The following is a 21,622-nucleotide window of genomic DNA, read 5'->3' on the forward strand; positions in this document are numbered from 1 at the left end:
TATCTCAATTAAAGCCACCCCTACCTAATACTTCTCAGACTTTAGCTCCCTTCTGTTTTTTCAACCTGCGAAGATGAGATGACTTCTCTCATATATGGATCAGGATTCCTGAAAGAACAAGAGCCTTCTGCTATACTGTCCCTTCCTTACCCTACCGATAAGAGCCACCTAACTTCCACACATACATACCATGCGGTCTCGCTCCCTTGTGAATTACTGAAGACGAAGAATCAAGCTAGTTCTTCAAAAAACAAGGAGTGCAGAAAAGAAAAGAAAAGGAAAGAAAAGAAAAAACAGTGCGAGTGTAACCACCCAGTTCGTAAGATCCAAAAGGATTATAATGAAACAGACCGTCTCATAGTACCTCCGTATGAATGTCTATCTATTGTTTACAATTCCAATAGTCACGAAAAGGGGATGGTAGAACTACCCAAAGTAGAATCAATAGGAACGAAGCTCTCTTACCAGAAGCAGACGCTGGCATTTCCTCTTCACTGTTCTGGCCGCGGAAGGGGCAATCCTGCGTCTTCCGTACCAGAACACACACCAGAATGGCAATACTTAGAGTAAGAGGGACTCCGGTCAAAGAGAGGGTGCAATCCTGCGTCTCTCCTAACGACCTAACCCACCTCTTATCTTCGGGAACAACCACCAGCCGAGAGGGTGCAAATCCAGCGTCTCTCGCACCGGCGATAACCACACTCCGACACGAGAAGGGGAAATCCAGGCGTCTCGCACATCGGAACAAACAAAGAACTAGAAGTCAGACTCGGGAGGAAATCATCCAGCGTCTCTCTCTCTGACTGCAATCACTCCAAAGGTGCCCAGAGTCGAAACACCAGTAATCCCGCAGCCACGGAACTACCTCCGTGAAAGCAAAAGTCTCTCTTCACACTGGAGCACAGAGAAACTAACGTCCATCAAACTGTTCCCAAGTAGGACAAATCACGAGCACCGCTCCCGGTGATTCACGTACTTTTATGGCCTCTCCCATTTCGCTTCCGCCCAAAGGAGTTCTGGGAGATGAGGTTCTCAGCTATTCTCAGGCAGGCACACATCGCATCCTGACAATTGCAGAGCCTCTGTGTAGTTTGGTACTGCCATGCTGACTGGGCAAGTACACCCACTTGCCAGTCCCTTAACCTTCCCTTTTCTGCATATTAGTCACCCCTATGGTAGGCGCAAAGGAAGGGTGCATTGTAGGTAAAAGGTAGGACAAGTCCTGATGTGTGTGGCATGTCCTAATAGTGAATTACAGCCATTTTCTTTTTTCACTATTGCAAGGCTACCTGTTCCCCATAGGCCAGAATGGGCAGTTTGAGTATAACATCTTATAATCCTAACTGACTCAGGGAACTAGGTAGAAATTCGAGTTTAGTATGCCTGAACTCAGAATGATAAAATACATCTTTTAGTGAAGTTGGTTTTAACATTCTTTTTTTGAAAATACCACTTTTAGAAAGTAGGTATTTTCTGTTCTAACCATCCAAGCCTGCCTCTACTAGGTTGAGTATTCCTTGTCTGAAGTTTGAGTGACAGGGGCTGGGGGATTCCAGGAGACAGGGTGAGTCAGCACAGGGCTGAATAGAGAGATCTGTATGTAGATTGGTGGGAGGAGTTGTACCTGGGGCCTGAATAGGGCTGTGCCTTCCCTCCACAATGCTGGTTTCACCTCCTGTGTTGTGCGTCTGATGTTCCTGGCCTGCACTGTGAAAGGAAAGAAGGAGTGTTGTCAACAAAGTGCTCAAGGACTGACCAGAACTGGTTTGGACTAGGCAAAGGCCTCTCTGCCTTCAGAGAACAAAGAGAAAATGGGGATAAAAGGGGGGGACCCAGACCCCAGAAATCTAAATCACTTTTGGGAAACAAGAAGATACCGTTGCTGAGGAGAGGAACCGGGGGAACTGAGGAAGAGAGTATCCCTAAGCTGAGTGCTGTCTGGGGGATTGGCCTGCAGTTGTGGTCTGACTGCCAAAGAAAGAAGAAAGTACTTTGTGCTACTTTCATTCAACTTGTGAAGGATCTCCAAGGGCTTCAGATAGAGCTTGCTTCCTGCTGAAGTCTCAGGGACAACAGACTTCACCCACCAGCTCCCCAAGAGTTCTTTGGAAGTGCCTGCAGTTGTGTTGGGCTTTCCGAGGGACTGCGTGTCACAAGGAGCTGGACGCGCCACTTATGAAGGAGAATCATATTGCCGCTGCTGCCGCTTCGCAATGCAGAAGCGCCTCGCATCACCGGAGAAGAGGATCGACGTCGCATCAGATGCTGCCGCATCGCTGAAGAAGGATGTCGCCGCTGCAGCTGTCGCATTGCATCGCTGAAGCACCTCACATCGCCGGAGAAGAGGATTGAAGTCACATCAGACCCTGCCGCATCACCGGGAAGCGTGTCGCAGGGCCTGTTGCAGTTCAGAAGAATCGTTTAGTCGCCGCTCGTCCGTTGGGCATGCACACATCGTTGTCACATCAAGAAGAAGATTCCATTTGGTACAATGCATCACGGCGCTGCTGGTGGCATCGCCATGGAAGACCAGTAAGAAACCGACGCATCACCTCCCTACGTCGAGCAGAAGTGACGCATCCCCTACATATCGGAGGGACCCGACGCATCACCGTTCTTGTGTGTAAGGACCCGACACATCACCTTCCCTGCAACACTTTCGTTGTATAGCGTAACACATCCAAAGGTACATTGAACTCAAAGTGTTGAATTTTACATCTTAAGAGAACTAAGCTAATTTTACCATTTTTGAAGTATAGTATTGTGGATTTTTGTTGTTTGTGGTCTTGTGTTAAGTCTATGTAAAAATACTTCTTTTTATACTACAACTTGTGTGATGTCCATCTGTAGTGTTGTTACTGGGTTACTGTATGTGTTCACAAATGCTTTACACACTGCCTCTGAGATAAGTCTGTCTGCTCGTGCCAAGCTATCAAGGGGGTGAGCAGGGGTTATTTTAGGAGTGTACCCCCTTACTCTGACTAGACGCAAGGGTCCCTATTTGGTCAAAGGTACCTACCTCTGCCATCTAGAGACCCCAAAATCTAACAGAAAAGTTGCTGTGGTAACCAGAAAATCCTATGGTTTTAAAATCCTCCAACAAGGTAAGGCAGGATGCTCTGGCCTATGAGGGTGTTTGGATAGAAAAGTCCTCTGCATGGTATAGTTCTTCACTCCTGTCCTGAGTGCCCAACGGTACTTTAGCCTGGATCCTTATGCTGATGTTTGTTATTATAGGCAAACACGGATCATGCATTTGCACCACGGCATAGGCCTGTCTCACAGATTGCGGTCTTGTTGGACTGGGAGCAGCGCCCATCGCGCTACCCTCATAGTGGTGGAAGGCTACTGCCTTCACAAGAATTTAAGCAGCGCATGATGGCATCATATTGTGCAGTCATCAGTAAGAGTGAACCAGCTCTTTCTGTCTCACGTGAGTGAGGACTACCAGCTCACTCACCTTTTTAAAGTTCTTCTGCAGAGTGCTTAACTCACCCATGGCGTACATCAGTTAGATGTAAAGTGCTGCAAAGTGTAGGAGTAGTCACTCTATACTGGATGTATGTGTAACTAGCAAGGGTAAAATACAGGGGTAGAGCAGTGCTGTGCAGTACATGATTGGTGAATGAATGTACTAGGTGTGTGCATACCTGTGAGGAATACATTAAATAAAAGATGTAGTGCTGTGCTGTGCATGCACAGTGAATGCATGTTCTGGTTGTAGGCATACTTATGAGAAGTACAATACATTAAAGGTGAAATACTGTGCAGGTGCATGGTGAAAGTGGCACACAATTGCACAATACAGAAATGATACAGTACTGAGGAGTGCGTGCAGAGTGAATGTGTGTGCTGAAGGTATGTGTGCCTATGGTGGCACCATGCATGGATTTAACAGTACTGGTTAGTGTTTGGGCTGAATGCATACACTGAGTGGAAGTGTGCTCGTAATGGCACGTTACATGGAGGATACTGGGTTCCATTTTGGGGAACCCAGGCCTGCTTGGTGAAGACATGAAGAGTAGAGGAATCCCCGCACACATTTTTGTGCATTGCTGCATTTCTGTGAGCTAGGTGGGACACACAAGAGAAGAGGGAGAGGGACTACCCCTGTACCCTTCAGAGGTTGCTCTTTAATTCAATGATAGATCACAAGGAAAGGGTCTGGACACATCTCAGAAAGGAGATGAGGCTAATAAGGGAATCATAAAAAGTAGGGCTGTGCTCGGAGGAGTAACCTTTTGATGCACATATCCCTTTGCCAAACCTCCAGGTGTGAGACGTATCCACTCCCATGGCCTATGTAGTGGAACTATCAACTTCGGGGATTCTCCTGCTGTGACAGACAGCCTTTCAAGAGAAAGAGGGAGAGGAGAAGGGTTTACATCAAAAGAACCAGATCCCTTACATAAAACGTCAAAAACCCAGACACTAAACATTTGGTGTCCGTAACTGGACTATAAGAAGGAAGGGGAGGTTTAGACTCCATATATTTGTCATCCACCAAGCAGCCAGATGGGCTGTAGGAGCAGGGGCGTAACACAGGCCCCCGCAGCCCACTCGGTGCGGGGGGCCCAAAGCTCCAGGGGGCCCCCTCGGCACTACACTCAGTCCAGAGAGCTCCTAATTGAGCCTGTAGGGGGCCCCTCCATATACTTTGCAGGGAGGCCCCCTCAAATTTCGTTACACCAGTGTGTAGGAGCATTGGAGGCTCTGGAAGACTTCTGCCTGTGACCAAGACTGGGGGCCAAGGCCTGCTAGTCGTCCTGCTGGGTGAGGGGGCGTCACCCAGGGAAACCAAGACCACCTACTCTGGAGCCTAGAGCACCAGCGCCTGCCTGCTTGCCAAGACCAGTGTGTCTTGTGAGTAAGAGGAGAATGCTGGAGAGAGCAAGGTCTAGTTGGGAGCCCAACTGAGTATACTCCTGATGCAAGGTGTGAGGAGACGGCTGTTAGTTATTAAGCCTTTAATGACTACAGGAGGCCAGCCTTCCTGACTCTTGAAATCACTGCTTGAGCTTTGGCTACAGGCAGAAGCAGTTCCCGGCCTCATCCTTTGAAGAAGAGAGCATACACAGGGCAACAGGCAGATATCCTGTTGTGGTTCTGAAAAATTCTTTCAAACAAGGTTGTTGGAAGCCAGTTTTATGCTGTAAACAAGCTAATGGTGTCTGATAACACTTGCACCAATCACTCCGAGATTTGCATAGCCCAGCCATCTCACTTTTGCAGCAGTTCCTGTGTATCATACTGCAATCTATCCAAAGAGACATTAGTTGAAATGCTAGAACTTTGGAACTAGATTGCAGAGCCCATAAAGACCACCTAGCTGTTGCCTTATTCAAAAAAGGAATCACCTCTTAGAAATCATCCCTTACTGAGTCTGAAAACAAGTCTCCCCCAGCTGGGAGCAGGGACAAAAAGCTAAATATGCCAATGCAATGTAGCAGAATTTAAAGCACATTTTAAATGCAAAGAACGTTCGCTGGGGCTGCTCGAAGTCAAAATATGCCAGCTAATCCAGTTCACTACAAGCAAAGAAATCTGGGGCACCTGGCACAAGAACAACATTGCTACATATAAAACAAATGCATCCCCAACTGTACATTATATTATAGAAGCTCAGGTATTTGGATTGTAACAACAAAGATCACTGTGCATATGAATGTCTCCAGAGCCAATGTCTTCCCATGCAACAATTACTCCAATGAAAGCTGCAACAAAATCTTTAACACACAGTTGGTGTATTGTATTCCTTATAATATGCTAGTTTGTCTGGGACCAGCAGGCAAATGGGCAGACCCTAATTAATAATGAGGGGTGGTACGGGGGGCGGGTGGTGGTTTGTGTTCTCATTTTCCTTATCTGCTTGCTGGTCTGGCTCAAGGAGCCGCAGATATACATTTTCCTTGAGCAATTTATTGCATGTGATTAATCATACCATTTTATTTTTAAATAAGCATTCTGATGTTTGTTGCATTTTATTAATATTATTATATGTGTGTTGTGATGTAATTACTTGCCTTTTGTAACATCGTATTAATACAGCCCAGGTACTGCCCTCTGTAATCACCTGGAACTAGGGACAATCACATTAAACCACTGATCTTCCTATGAATGTTCATGAGATCGGTCTCCTTCGCATTAAAATATTTAGATTTACAACCCTGTGCACGAACATTTTTGAATGCAATTCTCTTGTTTTAATATATATTTCATTGATGGTGCAGTTTGTAAGAGACTGGTGGAATGACAGGGCATTGTATCTGCTTTGATGAGAAATATCTTGTTGTTGCTATGATTTTCTTTAACATTGAGAAGCAACCTTGTTGACAATAGATACTAGGGCCTAGATGTATCAAGCATTTTGCGATTCGTTAAGGCCGAAATTCTGCGAATTTCGGCCTTAACGAATCGCAAACTGACATTTTGCATCTTTTGAGATGTATGTGAAATTAGCAAAATAAGGAATCGTAAAAAATTGCGATTCCTTATTTTGCTTAAGCATTTAAGGAATCGCAATTTTGCGATTCCTTAAATGCCATGTATGAAGCTTTTTTATTTTGCGAATTCAGGTTAAGGAATCGCAAATTAACACGAACTTGAGGTTCGTGTTAATTTGCGAAATCCTTTAAAAAACCAAAATGTGGCAATTTTGAGTGTGGCATGTGACACACATACATGCCCATAGGGCATGTATGTGCGCCATATGCACACACATGTAAGTTTCAGGGGTGCAGCAGGGTGTCCATGAGACACCCTTGCACCCTTGCAATAATTCTCAAATTGCGATTAGCAAATAGCGAAATCGCAATTTGAGAATTTTTTCCAAATCATTCCTATGGGCCTCCTGGCCCATAGGAATGAATGGGAAATTATTCCTAATTTGCGAATTCGCAACGTGCGAATTCGCAAATTAGGAATTATAAGGAATCGCAAAAAAAAGCGATTTTAAACATACATCCCATTTTGCTAATTCTTAATAGCGATTCGGTAAAAATCGCTATTAAGAATTCGCAAATGAGAACGATGATACATCTAGGCCCATGTGTCCATTCCTGACACTGTAAGAAATGTGTGCCTATTTGAAAGCATAACAGATGAAGGTGAGGGGACTGTGCAGCAGAGATTGTAACAATGAAGCTACTGCAAACATGCCAGATAACTAGCATAAACAGGACGAGGTATGTCATGTCACATGTAGAGGGGTGTCTGGATGGGTCCCCAGGCCCCCCCCCCCCGTTACCCCATTAAAATGGACTACCCTGAGAGGGCACAATGACTGTGCCACATCTGTGTGGCTCATGGTCAGTGTAGTTTAATTTTGCTTTTGGTTCCCATTTCTATATTATGGTACTGGGGTGAAGTACTGAATTACCCCTTCAGATCCTACCAGTTCTACATATCTGCAGCCATGATATCTACTACAGAAGAACTGCAAGCATCTGAGATCCCTTCAGTAATGTAAAGTGTCCAGTGAATGCAGAAAGGAGAAACACAGGCTTGTTGCTCGCCTGAGGAACTGGTTGTAAAATGCCCACAGGATGGCTTTAGAGTAAAGAGCTATGTTTGAAGGCATATATCAGGTTTGACGAGGGAGCTGAGAGAATGTAACACGAGGAGAGGGCCATAAAGAACATCAGATCCTACGCCCACTCTCCCATTTGAAGGTTCAATAACAATCTGTACTGAAGTACCAAGTTGTCATTTTTTGAGGAATTTCACAAAAGAGGAAAAATACGTGGCCATTCTGATGTTTATATTTTTATCTTAGTATTTTAACACATGCGGCTCAACCAGAAATGTGTCAGTGCATTGTACACACGAATAAGACAATAATGTGTGACATCCCTTACAGAGACTTAGCATGGAAAATGTTAAACATAAAGTCATATGAAAAATATAGATACCATTTTAAATTCATTATCATCTAAAAATAGGAAAGGGCAGGAGTGAGAAACGACGTTAGACATTTTTAATAAGAAAATGATGGAAAGGGATTAGCTCAAAATGTAAGGGAAACATAAACAGAAATGAGGACACAAAAGAATTAAGTGCAAATCGGTAAGAGAAGAAAGAGGAAAAAGGGTAGAGAAAGTTGGGCGGTTAGAAGACAACAAAGAGAAGTTGGATAAACTTAAAGTGGAACGAGAGGCAGGAGGTGAAGGGACGTACACTCACAGAGAAGAGAAAAAAGTAGATATTAGTAAGTGCATGAAGGAAAAAGACTGAGCCTTAATGGATTATAGATTACTGGAACAAAAGGAAAGACAATTAATACAGGGGCTGGCCAAAACTTAATAGCAGCAACTAGTTAAGGGAGAGATTAAAAAGATAAATTTTACTTTATTCTGAAATTGGAGATCTTTTTTGTGTCTTAAGTTAACTGTAGGACAAAATGAGATGGACTATGTTGCTCTAGAAAATGATGGTGAAGATACTTTGTGCAATCAGAATTTCTGTTTTCCAGTCTTAGGTTGTCTTACCTTCTCAGGTTTTTGTAGCCTCTAGATATTTTGAGTAAAGTATATGGATAGGTCAGATGTTGAGGGGAGGAAGTGTTTTAAACATACATTTTATTCTGACAGAGGAGGACTCTAGATCCTTAATGAAAGGTAATTTGGAATTTAATTTTAAAGATCCTGAGATCAGCCAGGCTGCACAGTACAAATTAGCTTTCATAGAAGCTAAGAATTAACTTAAAAAAATGATAGACATACCAGTAGGATAATATAAAGGCTTAAACTGCATGTAAATGTGTTTTAGATGAGGGGGGTGCTTCTAGTTTTTAAGAAGTGAAGGGCAGTCTCTCAGAATGTGTACTTTATTCTGCTTGAGAGGACATCTAAAGATCAGAATCAATCCACAGATCCAGAAATGGGACTTTGTTAGCCAGAAAAGGGGAACAGCTGTTAGTGTGCGGCTCAAAGAGTCCATTTTTTTTACTTTGAATCCATGTGGCCCCTTAATGAGGATGAATTTGTTTTTTTGTCTGGGTTGATTTTAAGAAAGTTATAAGACATCGATAGGATAGGGAGAGAATTTAGAACAGATGAAATTGCGATGCAGAGGTGATTAGAAGCTTAATTAAGGAAATGTAATACTACATAATCAAAAGTCTGGAGATGAAAAGGAGTAAACTACACAAGTGCAGGAATGTTGATAAAAGACACTGCCATGAGCCTGGCTGTTTATGCAAGCTTTTGATTAGCCTGCCACGTTCTCCATTCCCTACTGGTTGTCACTGCACCAAGAAGAAAAAAAACCACCTAAATTAGGGTCAACGAGGGGAATATTTAGAGACCTCTGTGTCCCAGAACCCTACTGTCATTCACTGCACCAAGAAGCCCTTGTGTGACGTGTGATCTACGTTTCCCTGACATAAAATAACATAACATGAGTGAATGTGGTGGAAGCAAAAATAGGTGTTTATTGAACAGATTGGACAGATGGGTAGCAAAAGGAAAACATTAAAAGATGGCTGTCAATCTCAGGAAGAGAAAGGTTTAGAGCAGTGATTCTTAAACTTTGACTTCAGTGGACCACCACGTAATCATTACTGGAAAATGGAGACCCTCCCGGAATCATTATTGGAATATGGGGACCCCCCACTGAGTCATTACTATAAGCCTGTGTATAAGCATTTGTGATGCATTGAACTGCAAAACAATATACACAATATACAGAAACAAGCGTTCATCAAACACAATAATGATGACATATTTGATTTAATTCACAAACGAATATAAAATAAAAATCTAACTTTTATTTTAATGGGCATGGTGAAGCTTTTCGAAATTCAATTGAGGTGACTCATCATCCATACTATTTTCTGTTTGATGCACTTGCACTGCTCCCATAAATAAAGCTGAGGATACTATCATACTTTTCAGCCTCCAATTTCAGTTTGCTTCACATTTACTGAACCTTTTGAAATGTAAAATGTTTGATTAACTTCATTATTTATATACACTTCCTAATTTGATATACTTTTGTAAGCAGTCATTGACCACCTGCATAGGGTTCACGAAGCACCAGGGGTCTTGTGATCACAGGTTAAGAATCACTGGTTTAGAGTACATACGCTATGGGGTGCTGCTTGAATCTTATAGCACTGTGATCACAGGACTCACATCTGGGTATTCCCATCGCTCTTAGGGCACTGCACTGAAGAAAGCAAAAAAGTGATGGATGGAATGCTTGAATTAACCTCAGCCGCTGGTAATTACTCAGAGGTATTAAACGTAGTAATACAGGTGTTAGTGACAAAAAAAATAGGTTATGCTTGAGATAAGGATCAATAATTGAAAAGATTTTGGTGAAGGGAGTCAGAAAAAGGAACATAGGAGGCAGTCAATAATTATAACAGAGTAAGGTACTTGTTAAGAAATTGGTGCTCCGTCACAAACATGATTGATGTCCTTTCTATCATGTTACAAGGGCCACTGACTATAATGCACTTGTAATATGGTGAAAAGGACCTCTGCCAAACTGTATGTTCTGCTGGAAGTTCTGTGCAGACATGCAAATTGGAGATACAACTGATTGATATTTCTCTGCATGGTGTGAAAAGTAAATAAACCAAAGAACCAGTTTCTACCTGTCACTTTATGCTTTCTGTGTCACATGACCGATGAACATGTAGTAAATGGAATAAGATTCTATGTAACTAGAATATTTGTCAAATATGGAACATGGGTAAAGTTTTGTGGAAGCATTGAATCCCAAAAGCCATTTCTATTTGAACTACTTCTAGCATTTTTATCAAAACAAAGAATGAAAACCCCTTAAAAATTGCAGCTTCAAATGACTTCAGAAAGGCTGTGTTTCTTGATGGGGAATGCAGATTTTTTGCATGTGGGAATAGCCTTAAAAATCTTATTGTATCTGTTTGATATTTACAGCTCTGAAAAAAGCACCAGTGTACAGGTGTCTGTGCCTAACAGTGTGACTACCTGGGTCGCCACTGCGTTTGTTCTGTCTGAGGGACTTGGACTTGGACTAACAAGTGAACCTGCTGAGGTAACTTTTTTATGTAAAATTCTGAAATTTACGTATTTATTTTTCCTATAATTGCAGTCCGGCCCCCCAAACGCTGCCATCCACCAAATGTCAGTGCCCTTGAAGGGTAATCTGCATCTCCTTGTTAAACCAAAGGTCTCTTGGAATTTCTAAAGGTAACCTGGTCCCCACCTCCTCACTTCAGTGTCTGGGTCTACTCCCTTCCCAACATCTACATGAATTAAGACAATCAAACAGACCCCACCTTGCTTTAGTAATTAGTAATGTGAGATAAACATCAAGGCTAAACATCAGAAGACACCCTCTCCAGCATTTGCATAATCTCCTTTTTGATATTTATAATATTGATCCATGTGTTGCTTATATCATGTGGTTCATTCAAACCCAGCCTAAAGCTCTCAATATTTCCCAGTTTTTGCATCCAAACATTCCTTTTCGCTTCCACGCCCTGAGCTGATTAGCGGTCCTTGATTAAAGTGCCACACAACCTGAAATAGAATCTGGCGACCCAGTCTCAGGTGCGAGGCCGATGCATTCAACAGTTGCAGGTAGCATCCTGTGCAACAAATGCTGCTTGAACAGTATATACTCTAAATGGCAGTAGAAGGGCTAAATTCCTAAACCACCACCACCGTTTGACACAGCGAAAAACAGAACCTCGGTGGCAGCTAGGCTGCATGGATCGAAACGTTTGATGGCTTCGTAGATGCGCTAGAAGAAGACAATAAGAAAACCATTAAATATTTCAAAAACCTTACTAGTGATGGAGTGAAAGAAATGCTAAAGAAAGTCTCATAAACTGATGCAATATCATACCAAAAGATAAAGGAAGCATTGGAAGCCAAGTTCAATCCGATGCCTAATGTCAACTATGAAGGGTATATCTTCAACCAAGCACAACAGACTGGTGAAATGATGGATGAGTTTGTTGAGAGACTTGACTTACTTATCAAACACTATAAGTTCTGTGACTTTTATGATAAAGAAGCCATGCTCCTCAGAGTAATTGATGGTTGTCTTTCAGATTCCTTTAGGAGATGCATGTTAAGTGAGATACTCACTTTAGAGAAAAGGCTAATGGCTGCCAGGGCAGAAGAACAAGCAGATCGAAAAGCTGCTCTTAAGGAAGAAGAAAAAGCACATAATCAATAAGATTTGATCATGAAAAGCAAGCATAAGCTCAAGATAGATGCACCCAAGTTGAAGTCTCCAAAGAAGAAAATGTTATGCTTCCGATGTGGGTTTTCATTTCCAAATGAAGGTAAAGGTCCAGCCATAGTACAGATATGGAAAGGCTGCGGGAAAGAAAAACCCTTTGTAACAGAGTGTAAAGCAAAAGAGAAACCAAAAGTGTCACAGCAAGAAGAGAAAACGGACACTAGTAGGTTTCAGGAGCATTCTTGCCATGCCCACAAGAACAAAAGGCAAAATCAGTTACGACACTAAGCCAAGCAAAGTCGATTGTCTTCAAGTTCATTACATAAAGGCTCTTCAATGTCATTATCAAGCATTAGTGAAGAAGACAGATATGTGCTAATGATATCTAATAAGGAACGACATGCACATGTAGGATTATCTGCTTTCAAAGAAGATCACCAGTCAAAGAAGAATCACAGAATGAAGCAAACAAATTCATTTGTACACTGTCCCAAAAGTACGTTAAAGGTGAACAGTTACCAAATGACCTTCATTATAGACAGTGGCATGACGCTTAATATCATTACAGTTGAAAAATGTAACAGCTTATTATTTGTGCCATGCATTACCCCATCAAAGAAGAGGGTATACATGTGGGCTGCATCTAAACCGTTACAGAGTCAAGAGTGATTTACAGCAACCATGAGACAGAAAACAACATCTGTGCAAGCGCCAATTCATGTTCTTCTGGGAACTTGATCGAGTGCATGCTCACTCAGCTTTGCCACTGCTGCTGACATGGGACTGATATCGATCAACCACAACCTCCTTGCTGAGCCTGAAATCGTGAGTCTGTTCCCCTCAGTGTTTCATGGCCTAGGAAAACTCAGGAAATTAAACTGCAAATTCATAATATTGAGGACATTTGCCTGGTTGCACAATGGCACTGCAAAGTTGTTTTTTACTTGCGAGAATCCATTGGGAAAGAACTAGAAACACTTTTGATGCATGACATCATTGAACGCTCCAACGGTCTTACGCCATGGGTTTCGCCCATAGTTGTGATGCCAGAAAAGAACAGCAGAGGTGCAGTGCACATTTGTGTTGATATGCGCCAGGCCAACAAAGCAATCAAGAGAGAAAGGCATCCTGGTCCCCACATAGCGTACATGATCATGCAACTGAACAGAGCTAAAGTCTTCTCCCATCTTGACCTGAAAAAAGGATACCACCAACTTGAGCTAGAAGAGAACTGTATGTTCATTATAACTTTTTCAACTCATGTTGGCTTGTTCAGATACAAAAGACAGGTTTTAGGAGTGTCTTCGGCTGTGGAGATTTTTCAGGAAGTTATTCACAGAGTAATTCAATCTGTTACACATGCTTTCAATTACCGTGATGACATGGTATTTGGGACAATACAAAAGGAGCATGACAAGGCTCTTACACAAGTGTGCCAAGTACTTGCTGATGCAGGTTTCACTCTGAATGCAGCGATGTGTGAGTTTCACAGAACCAACTTACATTCTTTGGGCACACATTCTCAAATGAGGCAATGACTCCTGACCCTGATAATGTGCAGGCATTGTCATCTACTTGACCCCACAAGAAGTAACCCTGCTGTGATCCTTCTTAGGCATGGCCTGTTATTACTCAAGATACATTTGTGACTTTGTTACAGTAAGTGCCCCATTGAGCGACTTAACACAAAATGTTTCATTCAAGTGGTCTAGTTTTCAAAGACATAAAACATGCCTTTGAGAATTGCAATCAACATAGCCTATTTTGACTCCAAGTTACATACTGAGATCACAGTGGATGTTAGCTCAGTAGAGATAGGTGCAATTTTTGCTCAACACAATGGCCATCCAAAGTGCTCAGAGACACATTGCGGCCTATGCCAGCATACGTCTGTCTGAAATGCAACATGCCCATTCTCAGCAGGAAAACGAGAGTCTGGCTGGAGTGTGATCCTGCGAATGTTTTCATGTGTTTCTATTATGGAGAGGTGTGACGCCGCGGCCAGTGCGACTGATGCTGGACGCTGGTTATCACGGTTCGATCCCCAGCTCCGGCGGCAGGTGTCTGCCCAGCACCATGCTACTCTAGGCAATAGCTCGCATAATCTTCCCAATGGCCCCTAGCGCCGAGCTTCCCCTTTGGGGTGATTTGTGCGCTATAAGTACTCGATTTACATTTACATATGGAAATAGTTACACTGTCATCATAGACCACTAGGCATTCCTCACTATCTTTGGAAACCCAAAAGCTGAAATGCCCCCTTGCATCGAGAGATGGGGGATGCAACTACAAGAGTATGTCTATGCAATTGTGCACAGCCCGGGGAAAGATCAAAACCGTGCAGATCACTTTTCACAAGTGCCACTACATCGCCTCAGTGCGACATCCAAAGCTGGTGAAGGGTATTTCAACTTCACTGTGGGGTCCAGCATAACAGCAGCACTATCCAGTGAACAGAGGATTGCTGCTACCAACAGACATAAATACATACTCATCCTCAAAGACCACATTACAACAAAATCTAGGAGGAAAAATATTCAACAATTTGCTGATGATGTTGAATTCCAAAAATGTACAGTGCCCATTGTCTATTTATGAGAGGAATGAGAGTGTCATGGGAAAACGCTGGCTAGAGTACAAGTAATACAGTTTAATACTTATTCTTGAGCGTGAAGTTGTAAATAGCAGCGGCGGGCCATCTTTATGGGCTCAGGAGCCATGCCTCCTCACCTTTTGGCCACTATAAAGAATGTCTGTCAAGCTGAGCAAAGGTCAGCCTGGTACACACTCTACTTTCAGGTCTGGCAGCCAGGAGTAAGACATACGCTAAATGTGCAGGCTCCTGGCTGCCTCAGCGGATCTTTTCGGGGCTGAAGATGTCAAAGCTTCTGTGGGTGTCACATCCTCAGCCTAACAAAGCAGCTTGAGCACACCGCCACGTGATGATGGGGTATGACACAATGGGATAACCCAGTGTCTCTCAGAGCCTGGGTAAATAAATAGCAAGCTACAATGGCTCTGTAGGGGAGCAACAATTACTTTGTTTCACAAGAATAAATCATGAAAAATAACTTTGTAACAGTATGCTCAATAGGTCAACTGATACTGTGAATAAAACAAATCAATGCACGCGAAAATGTAAATCTGAGAACACCCCAATGCAAATAAGAAACACAAAGGTACTTTGCAACAAGGATTTATGTTATTGAATTGTTCAATCAGATATCACAAATAGACATATTGTAGGGCTGTCCAAGTGAAATTAAAATATCAAAGTGACAAGTGTATTAAAGTGACATGAGTGCTCAGTGCTGGTGACACGGTTTATAACTGGGTAGGAAAAACTCAAAAAGCCCTGACCAGGGACTGTGTGGTTCTATCTTTTGGCTCCACACGTCTGGTGAGAACATTCTTGAGGCGCCTAGGGAGCACTCTTACTAGCCCCCAAAATATAAATGTTGAGCCTTTAGGCTATTTCTATAAACCACCATCTACATGGGAGAACTTAAACCTAGCTAGAAATAGAGATTGTCCCTCGGAAAATCATTGGAGGCACAATATAGATATAGATATATTAAACGGATTTGATAGCCTCTACAATCTAGATGAACAAGACTGACTGACAAACACATCCACTCCATTAACAAAGCAAAAGTATAGGTCAGCGCATGGAACGATGGGACAATTAATCGCTAACACCCCATTCCAAATTTGTGATAGATCAAGAATGCTTTCAGACTTCTCCGACAAAGGGTGCGATTGTTGTAATGGTCAAGTAGTCTCAGAGGAAATCAATATAGAATACACACAAATACAAGGAATAGAGGCTAATGCCACAAAACTAGAAGTAAACTTGACTCCAACATTAAGGACCCTTCCCGTTCCCACCATGACAGACGTAAATCCTGTCCAAGGAATAAATATTGCAAATGGTAAATTTATAAATGCGGTTTTCTGGAATATCGCAGGTCTTCAATCAAAGATAGGAAATCCAATTTGGCTGGAATTTATAATGGGGTTTCGGATTATCCGTTTGCAAGAGACGTGGCTAATAGAGCCAGTACATCTGAATGGATATCGAACATATCATACACCTGCGGTTCATGGGAATCACAGGAGGGCAAAGGGAGGACTAACAATTTTTATTTTGAATATGTTACATAGCAAGAAAATTACACTGAAGTATGAGAAGGCATGTTACCAAGTTATGGAACTGTATATAGGAAACAAAGAAAGAATAGCGTTGGTGAATTTCTATAACAATGAGCATAAGGACAAAATTGGGAGAATTTTAGAGAATTTGTTGAACGCTATAAAAAAGGTAGAAAATGAAGGTGAACAGGACGCCTTGATCGTATGGGGGGACTTCAATATCAATCTGTGTGGTAGAAATGGCACAGATTTATGTGGCATAATGGCAAAAGATGAGGAAAGTGAATCCCATTTCTTACACTCGCATTATGGAAACATCTTAACTGAAATGATGTGTGGGCTCGATCTAGGTTTTGCAAACGAGACAAGTTTTAATCAAGCGCCATTTAAAACTACCTTTAATGGAAGAGGTTGCTGTATAACAATAGATTTAATCTTGATTTCTGTAAATTTAGCCCTGAAGGTGAGGGAATTCAATATGCATGCAATAATTTTGAGTGATCATTATCCACTGAGTATTTCCTTGAAACTATTAACACACCAATCAGAATGTACCAATAAAACTATTTATCCCCCTCAACAAATGGAAATAAGCAGGAAAAGCGGTTACGCGCTGAAGTGGCTGCAGCCTGATCAATTTGAAACAACCAGGAAAATCATAGTAACAAGCAAACAAGCCATAAAAGCAATCCTAAATGAGACTTCGACACATGAAATAGTCCTTACCGCCTTCCAACAAGTCACACGATCAATAAATGAGGTTCTATGGGTATCAAAGTCCAGTCTTACAAAAAGACTCGACCTGTACAAAGGCATACTCTGCTCTGAAAAGAATATCACACAGAACCCCAAGAGATCAGGCAGTATTAAAAGAGGCGAGGAAAGCCTATAATAAAGCAATTAAAGTATGTAAAAGAACTATAAAAGAAGAGCTATGGCAGTCCCTTCATGATACCATTGAGTCCAAAGACGGGGCAGGAGTCTGGATGGCAATAGAAATAGCTATCACTGAAGATCAGTGGGTGAAGCATTATTCAGAAATCTTTATTGATAATAGTGCAGTCAAACGAGAACGATCTCCAAATTAGTTTGTATGAAGTGAGCAGGGCAATCATGGCAAGTAAGGGGAGCAAGGCGATTCCGCTGGATCTATACAAAGGCAATATAGAATTTTTGGGACCTATATTAACGCAAGTAATTATGGCCATTAGCTCCCACTAACACACAGTGACATGGTCGGAATCTATTTTAATACCCATCTTTAAAAAGGGAAATAGACAGGAGCCTGTATGTTATCGACCTATATCCCTGTTGGATTCCTCAGCAAAAATAGTGGGAAGGGTAGTCCTAGAGAGACTACAAGACTGGGCTGAGGATAATAAAATTCTGTCAGACCTACAATACGGATTTCGAAAGGGATTGGGGACAAGAGAACAAAGCCTAAACTTAAGCATCTTGATTGGTAAATATACTTGCCTAAAAAAAGGAAGGCTATTTTTAGCATTTGTTGATCTAAGCGCAGCCTTCGACTGCGTAATTCATGAGAGGATGTGGGAATATTACATAATCTAGGGGTGAATAACACCATTATATCCTTTTTAACACATCTCTACAGAAATGCCACTGGTAGAGTCTGATATGGCCTTAATGGAGAATGCACTGCACCCTTCACTATTAATAGGGGGTTAGGCAGGGGTTCGTGTTGCCTCGTTTTCTTTTTAATAACAAGCACTGACGAAGGCAGGACAAGACTACCCCCTGAAAAACAGACGACCTATATCGGCATTAATGTATGCAGACAATGCCGTTTTAATGTGTCGTACCCAAGTGGGCTTTCAAAGACTACTGGACGGTTTCGCTGCATATATGCATGACCTAGGCTTACGGGTAAACACATCAAAAACGTTTATCATGAGATGTGGTCCAGGAAGTTCGAAATGTAGAGACATGTTTATTGATACCCAAAGAATACATTTTATCAGCAATTTTAGTTAACTTGCTATTTTATTTGATAGCAAATCCACATGGACGTAGGCTGTGCAGATTAGAAAACTAGCTTTTATGAAATCTACTGCAGCCCTTACAACTTTTTAAAAAAAAACTAGGAACGAGACCCCCACAAGTACTACTACAAATATACAGAGCTAAATGTGAATCAACAGCTACGTATGGAGCGGGGCTGTGAGGACATTGTAATACACAAGCATTGCAAACGGTTGAGAACCAGTTTTAAGATATATATTGGCCCTGCCTAACAGCGTATTTTCCTACGCCTGTCACTCGGAATTGGGGTTCAGTTCATAACAGATTTATTAAAAACAGAACCAATCATGCTCTGGCATAGGATATGGACTACCAACAAAACACATTTGAACAGGAATTTTTTAACCAATGCTCTGGGAATGACTGATGTGTTGAAAATCCAGTGGTTAAAATATGTCAGAACTTTTTTTATGACCTAGGACATCCTGAGTTCTACAAAGAACCACTTACCATGATTATGTTGCCTAGAAAAAAACTGAAACAAAAATTCTTAGCATTACTTGAATCCTGCCGTTTAACAGTTGAAATAGTAAAGCCTACAGTACTGCATCAACAGTCGATAACAACAGCCTTGAGCATTCAACCCTATCTCATTCTAGTTCACGGTCAATATGACAGATTGCTACTTGCAAGATTTAGACTAGATATCTTTCATCGCATAACGAGTTTCCCAAACATGAACGACTGGGCAAGGGCGATGCAATTATGCCCATGCGATAATATATCTGAGCAGACGACAATGCATGTAGATTTTTTCTGTAAATGTTATAGTATACAGAGGAAAAAATGGCTGATACCCCATTTAAAGAAACTCTCTCTTAGAAGATGCCAACCAGCATTCTTAGTTTTGCAATTTTTAGAAATTGAACTTATGATGTGGATTTTAGCACATTTTTTTAAAAGTGTGATAACATGTAGGAAGTTGATGATTTTGTAATGAATTAGCGATCTGTAATGCAAACCTGTCCCTAATGGAAATGTATTGAAGATTTTATAATGTTTTATATCATGTGCTTTTTTGATTTTTATGCATCAAAATCGAATAAAGCTTGTCATCTATCTATCTACCTATATATAGAATGACGAAGCAATGTATAAGTATATACAATTCCACGGCTGGTCAAAACAAATATTGACAGAGTCGCTCTGAAATGAAATGAAAAGCAACTTATAATGCGCAACTAAAACCCGAAGGCATCAAGGCGCCTAACAGACAAAAGTCGTCAAAAAAGGCAAAGATATGGTAATTGTAAGGCTGCTATGCATTAGGAACCAGAGGTATGTAGTGGCTAAACCAACATTAAATGGTTCAGCCAGTACATACTTCTGGTTCTTAATGCTGTAAGAGAATAGCAGATGTTAATTAAAGCGGGAAGTGGTGCAGCAGAGGATGGCAACAAGGACAGAGCATTGGGTGATAGTGTTTGGGAGGCTTGGATTTCAGATTGTTGAGCAGGAGGAAACAGAACATGAGCTGCCAGCTGGATATAAATCTATCTTATTATAAATGCCGTGCTATAATTGACCAGTTTTGTCACTGCCTGCACCGACTGAATGCTTAATGTGTTCACAATGCAGGAATGAGAAAGTATTTTTACATTGCCTTTCTTTTGCTTTTCAGCTGCAAGTCAAGCAAACATTCTTTATCTCTATGAACCTGCCTTACTCAGTCACAAGAGGTGAACAGTTTATTCTGGAGGTCATCCTGGTGAATCACCTACAACAGACGATGGAGGTATTGGCGTATCTATTTTTTTACACAACAACCTCAACGTCGTTTTTTCTTGTATATGTTTATCACTTTTGGAAGCACTTTTACATGTACATCAGTGTTTCTTAAACTCATTAACGTGTTTTGAAAATATCTTGTGTAAACCTGCACAGCCTTCCAGGCATGTTGCCTGCTGTCCGGCCTTTACATGTCTGTAACGCCCACACCAATAAATGACTGTCAATAAAATCATAACATGTTTTACAAGCACTGAAAATAGCAGGGTTTACTTTGACCCAATTTAATGGTACTTCACAAAGCCCAATGGGCCTTGCCAGGATTTAAACTCGTTACCTTCAGTTTACTGTAGATGTCAAGAACAACCATTTAACTCAGACTAAAGAAGTCTCTTGTATTGTTGGGCCTCCACCCTTTTTTGGAAACTATCTATGCCTTACGACCTTATTCACAAAATATTTACTGCTGTAAACCTATGCTTACATCAGAAAATAGCTCCACTAATGCCAGCCGTGTATCCATAAAAGGAATCAGATGTAGCTCTTTTTACTACTCCATAACTAAAGTTCACAAGGCAGTACAAATACACAGTAGTAAACCCTAAGTAAGAAGAGGTTGAGTGGTAGTGGCACATATCATTTATCATGACAGCAAATTCCTACCATGCTACCACAGTCATGTGCAAACTGTGTTCATTGTTGTTCAATGTTCGTGGAGCATGGGGCACAAGCTAGGTCTTATGCACTGTTCACTCTGAGCATAGCCTTCAGGGTCAGGCATCGGCTGATGGTGAGGTCTGTAGGCCAGGCCTTGCCCCTTTTCCTGTGTTCAGCAGAGTCTGGCATCTATGCAGGGTGGGGTGCAGAGTATGGGAAGAGGGCAGTGGCCTAAAGTCAAGCATTAGTCTCGGTTCATCTCCTCTGCGCCAGCCTATTAGGTGAGCTCTTACCTTCCACTGTAATCACTGAGCCTGCCGAAATTAGAGACGTTTTTAAAAGAGTTATGTTCCTTTAATATTGCACCACCGAAGCTTGTGTTTTTAAATTGTTTAATATTGCTTGTCTACTTACCGAATCGCACAGTTTTCGCCTCGCCCATAGCCTCATTCCTTCCATCCAATCCAGCGTTCGGCCCCTGCGGTACCTGGAAGTTAAACGGGACCGCATTGCACTGGGGTTGACGCTCTAGTTGTTTTGCCTGGTGTCTCTATATCTACCACGCTGGAGCGTCCGCGCAGCGGGCGTGTCGCTGACGCGCCAAAGGCAAGCCCGTCTGCGCCCGTCGGCGCTCGGAGCGCGACCAGCGCCAGAACCCCTGACCAAATTGCCCCCCACACATATGGTAGATGTGAACTGCTAGAACTATGAAGCAGTGTGTGTGTCCCGCACTGTATACGGCCTCAAAACACTACAGGGACAGAGTTTGAATGCAAAAACGGCCTTCTTAAAACTAATTCTATAGCGTGTTCAACCTCCAGGTCCATAATTAAACCCAGAGAAGAACATAAAGCTATGGAGT

At 42.0% G+C, this 21,622-nt stretch overlaps 1 protein-coding gene across 1 annotated transcript in view; it reads left to right on the forward strand.

Annotated features, from left to right (window-relative positions):
* Nucleotides 1-21,622, forward strand: part of LOC147707489 (CD109 antigen-like) — a 943,435-nt gene that overhangs the window by 588,585 nt on the left and 333,228 nt on the right. Inside the window, exons 19-20 of the mRNA XM_086926506.1 lie at nucleotides 10,905-11,022; nucleotides 19,997-20,110. Of these exons, the coding sequence (XP_086782632.1) occupies nucleotides 10,905-11,022; nucleotides 19,997-20,110 (232 nt within the window). The remainder of the gene's footprint in view (nucleotides 1-10,904; nucleotides 11,023-19,996; nucleotides 20,111-21,622) is intronic.

The sequence above is a fragment of the Lissotriton vulgaris genome, chromosome 6 (genome assembly GCF_964263255.1).
Source record: "Lissotriton vulgaris chromosome 6, aLisVul1.2, whole genome shotgun sequence".
Taxonomy (NCBI): Eukaryota; Metazoa; Chordata; class Amphibia; order Caudata; family Salamandridae; genus Lissotriton; species Lissotriton vulgaris.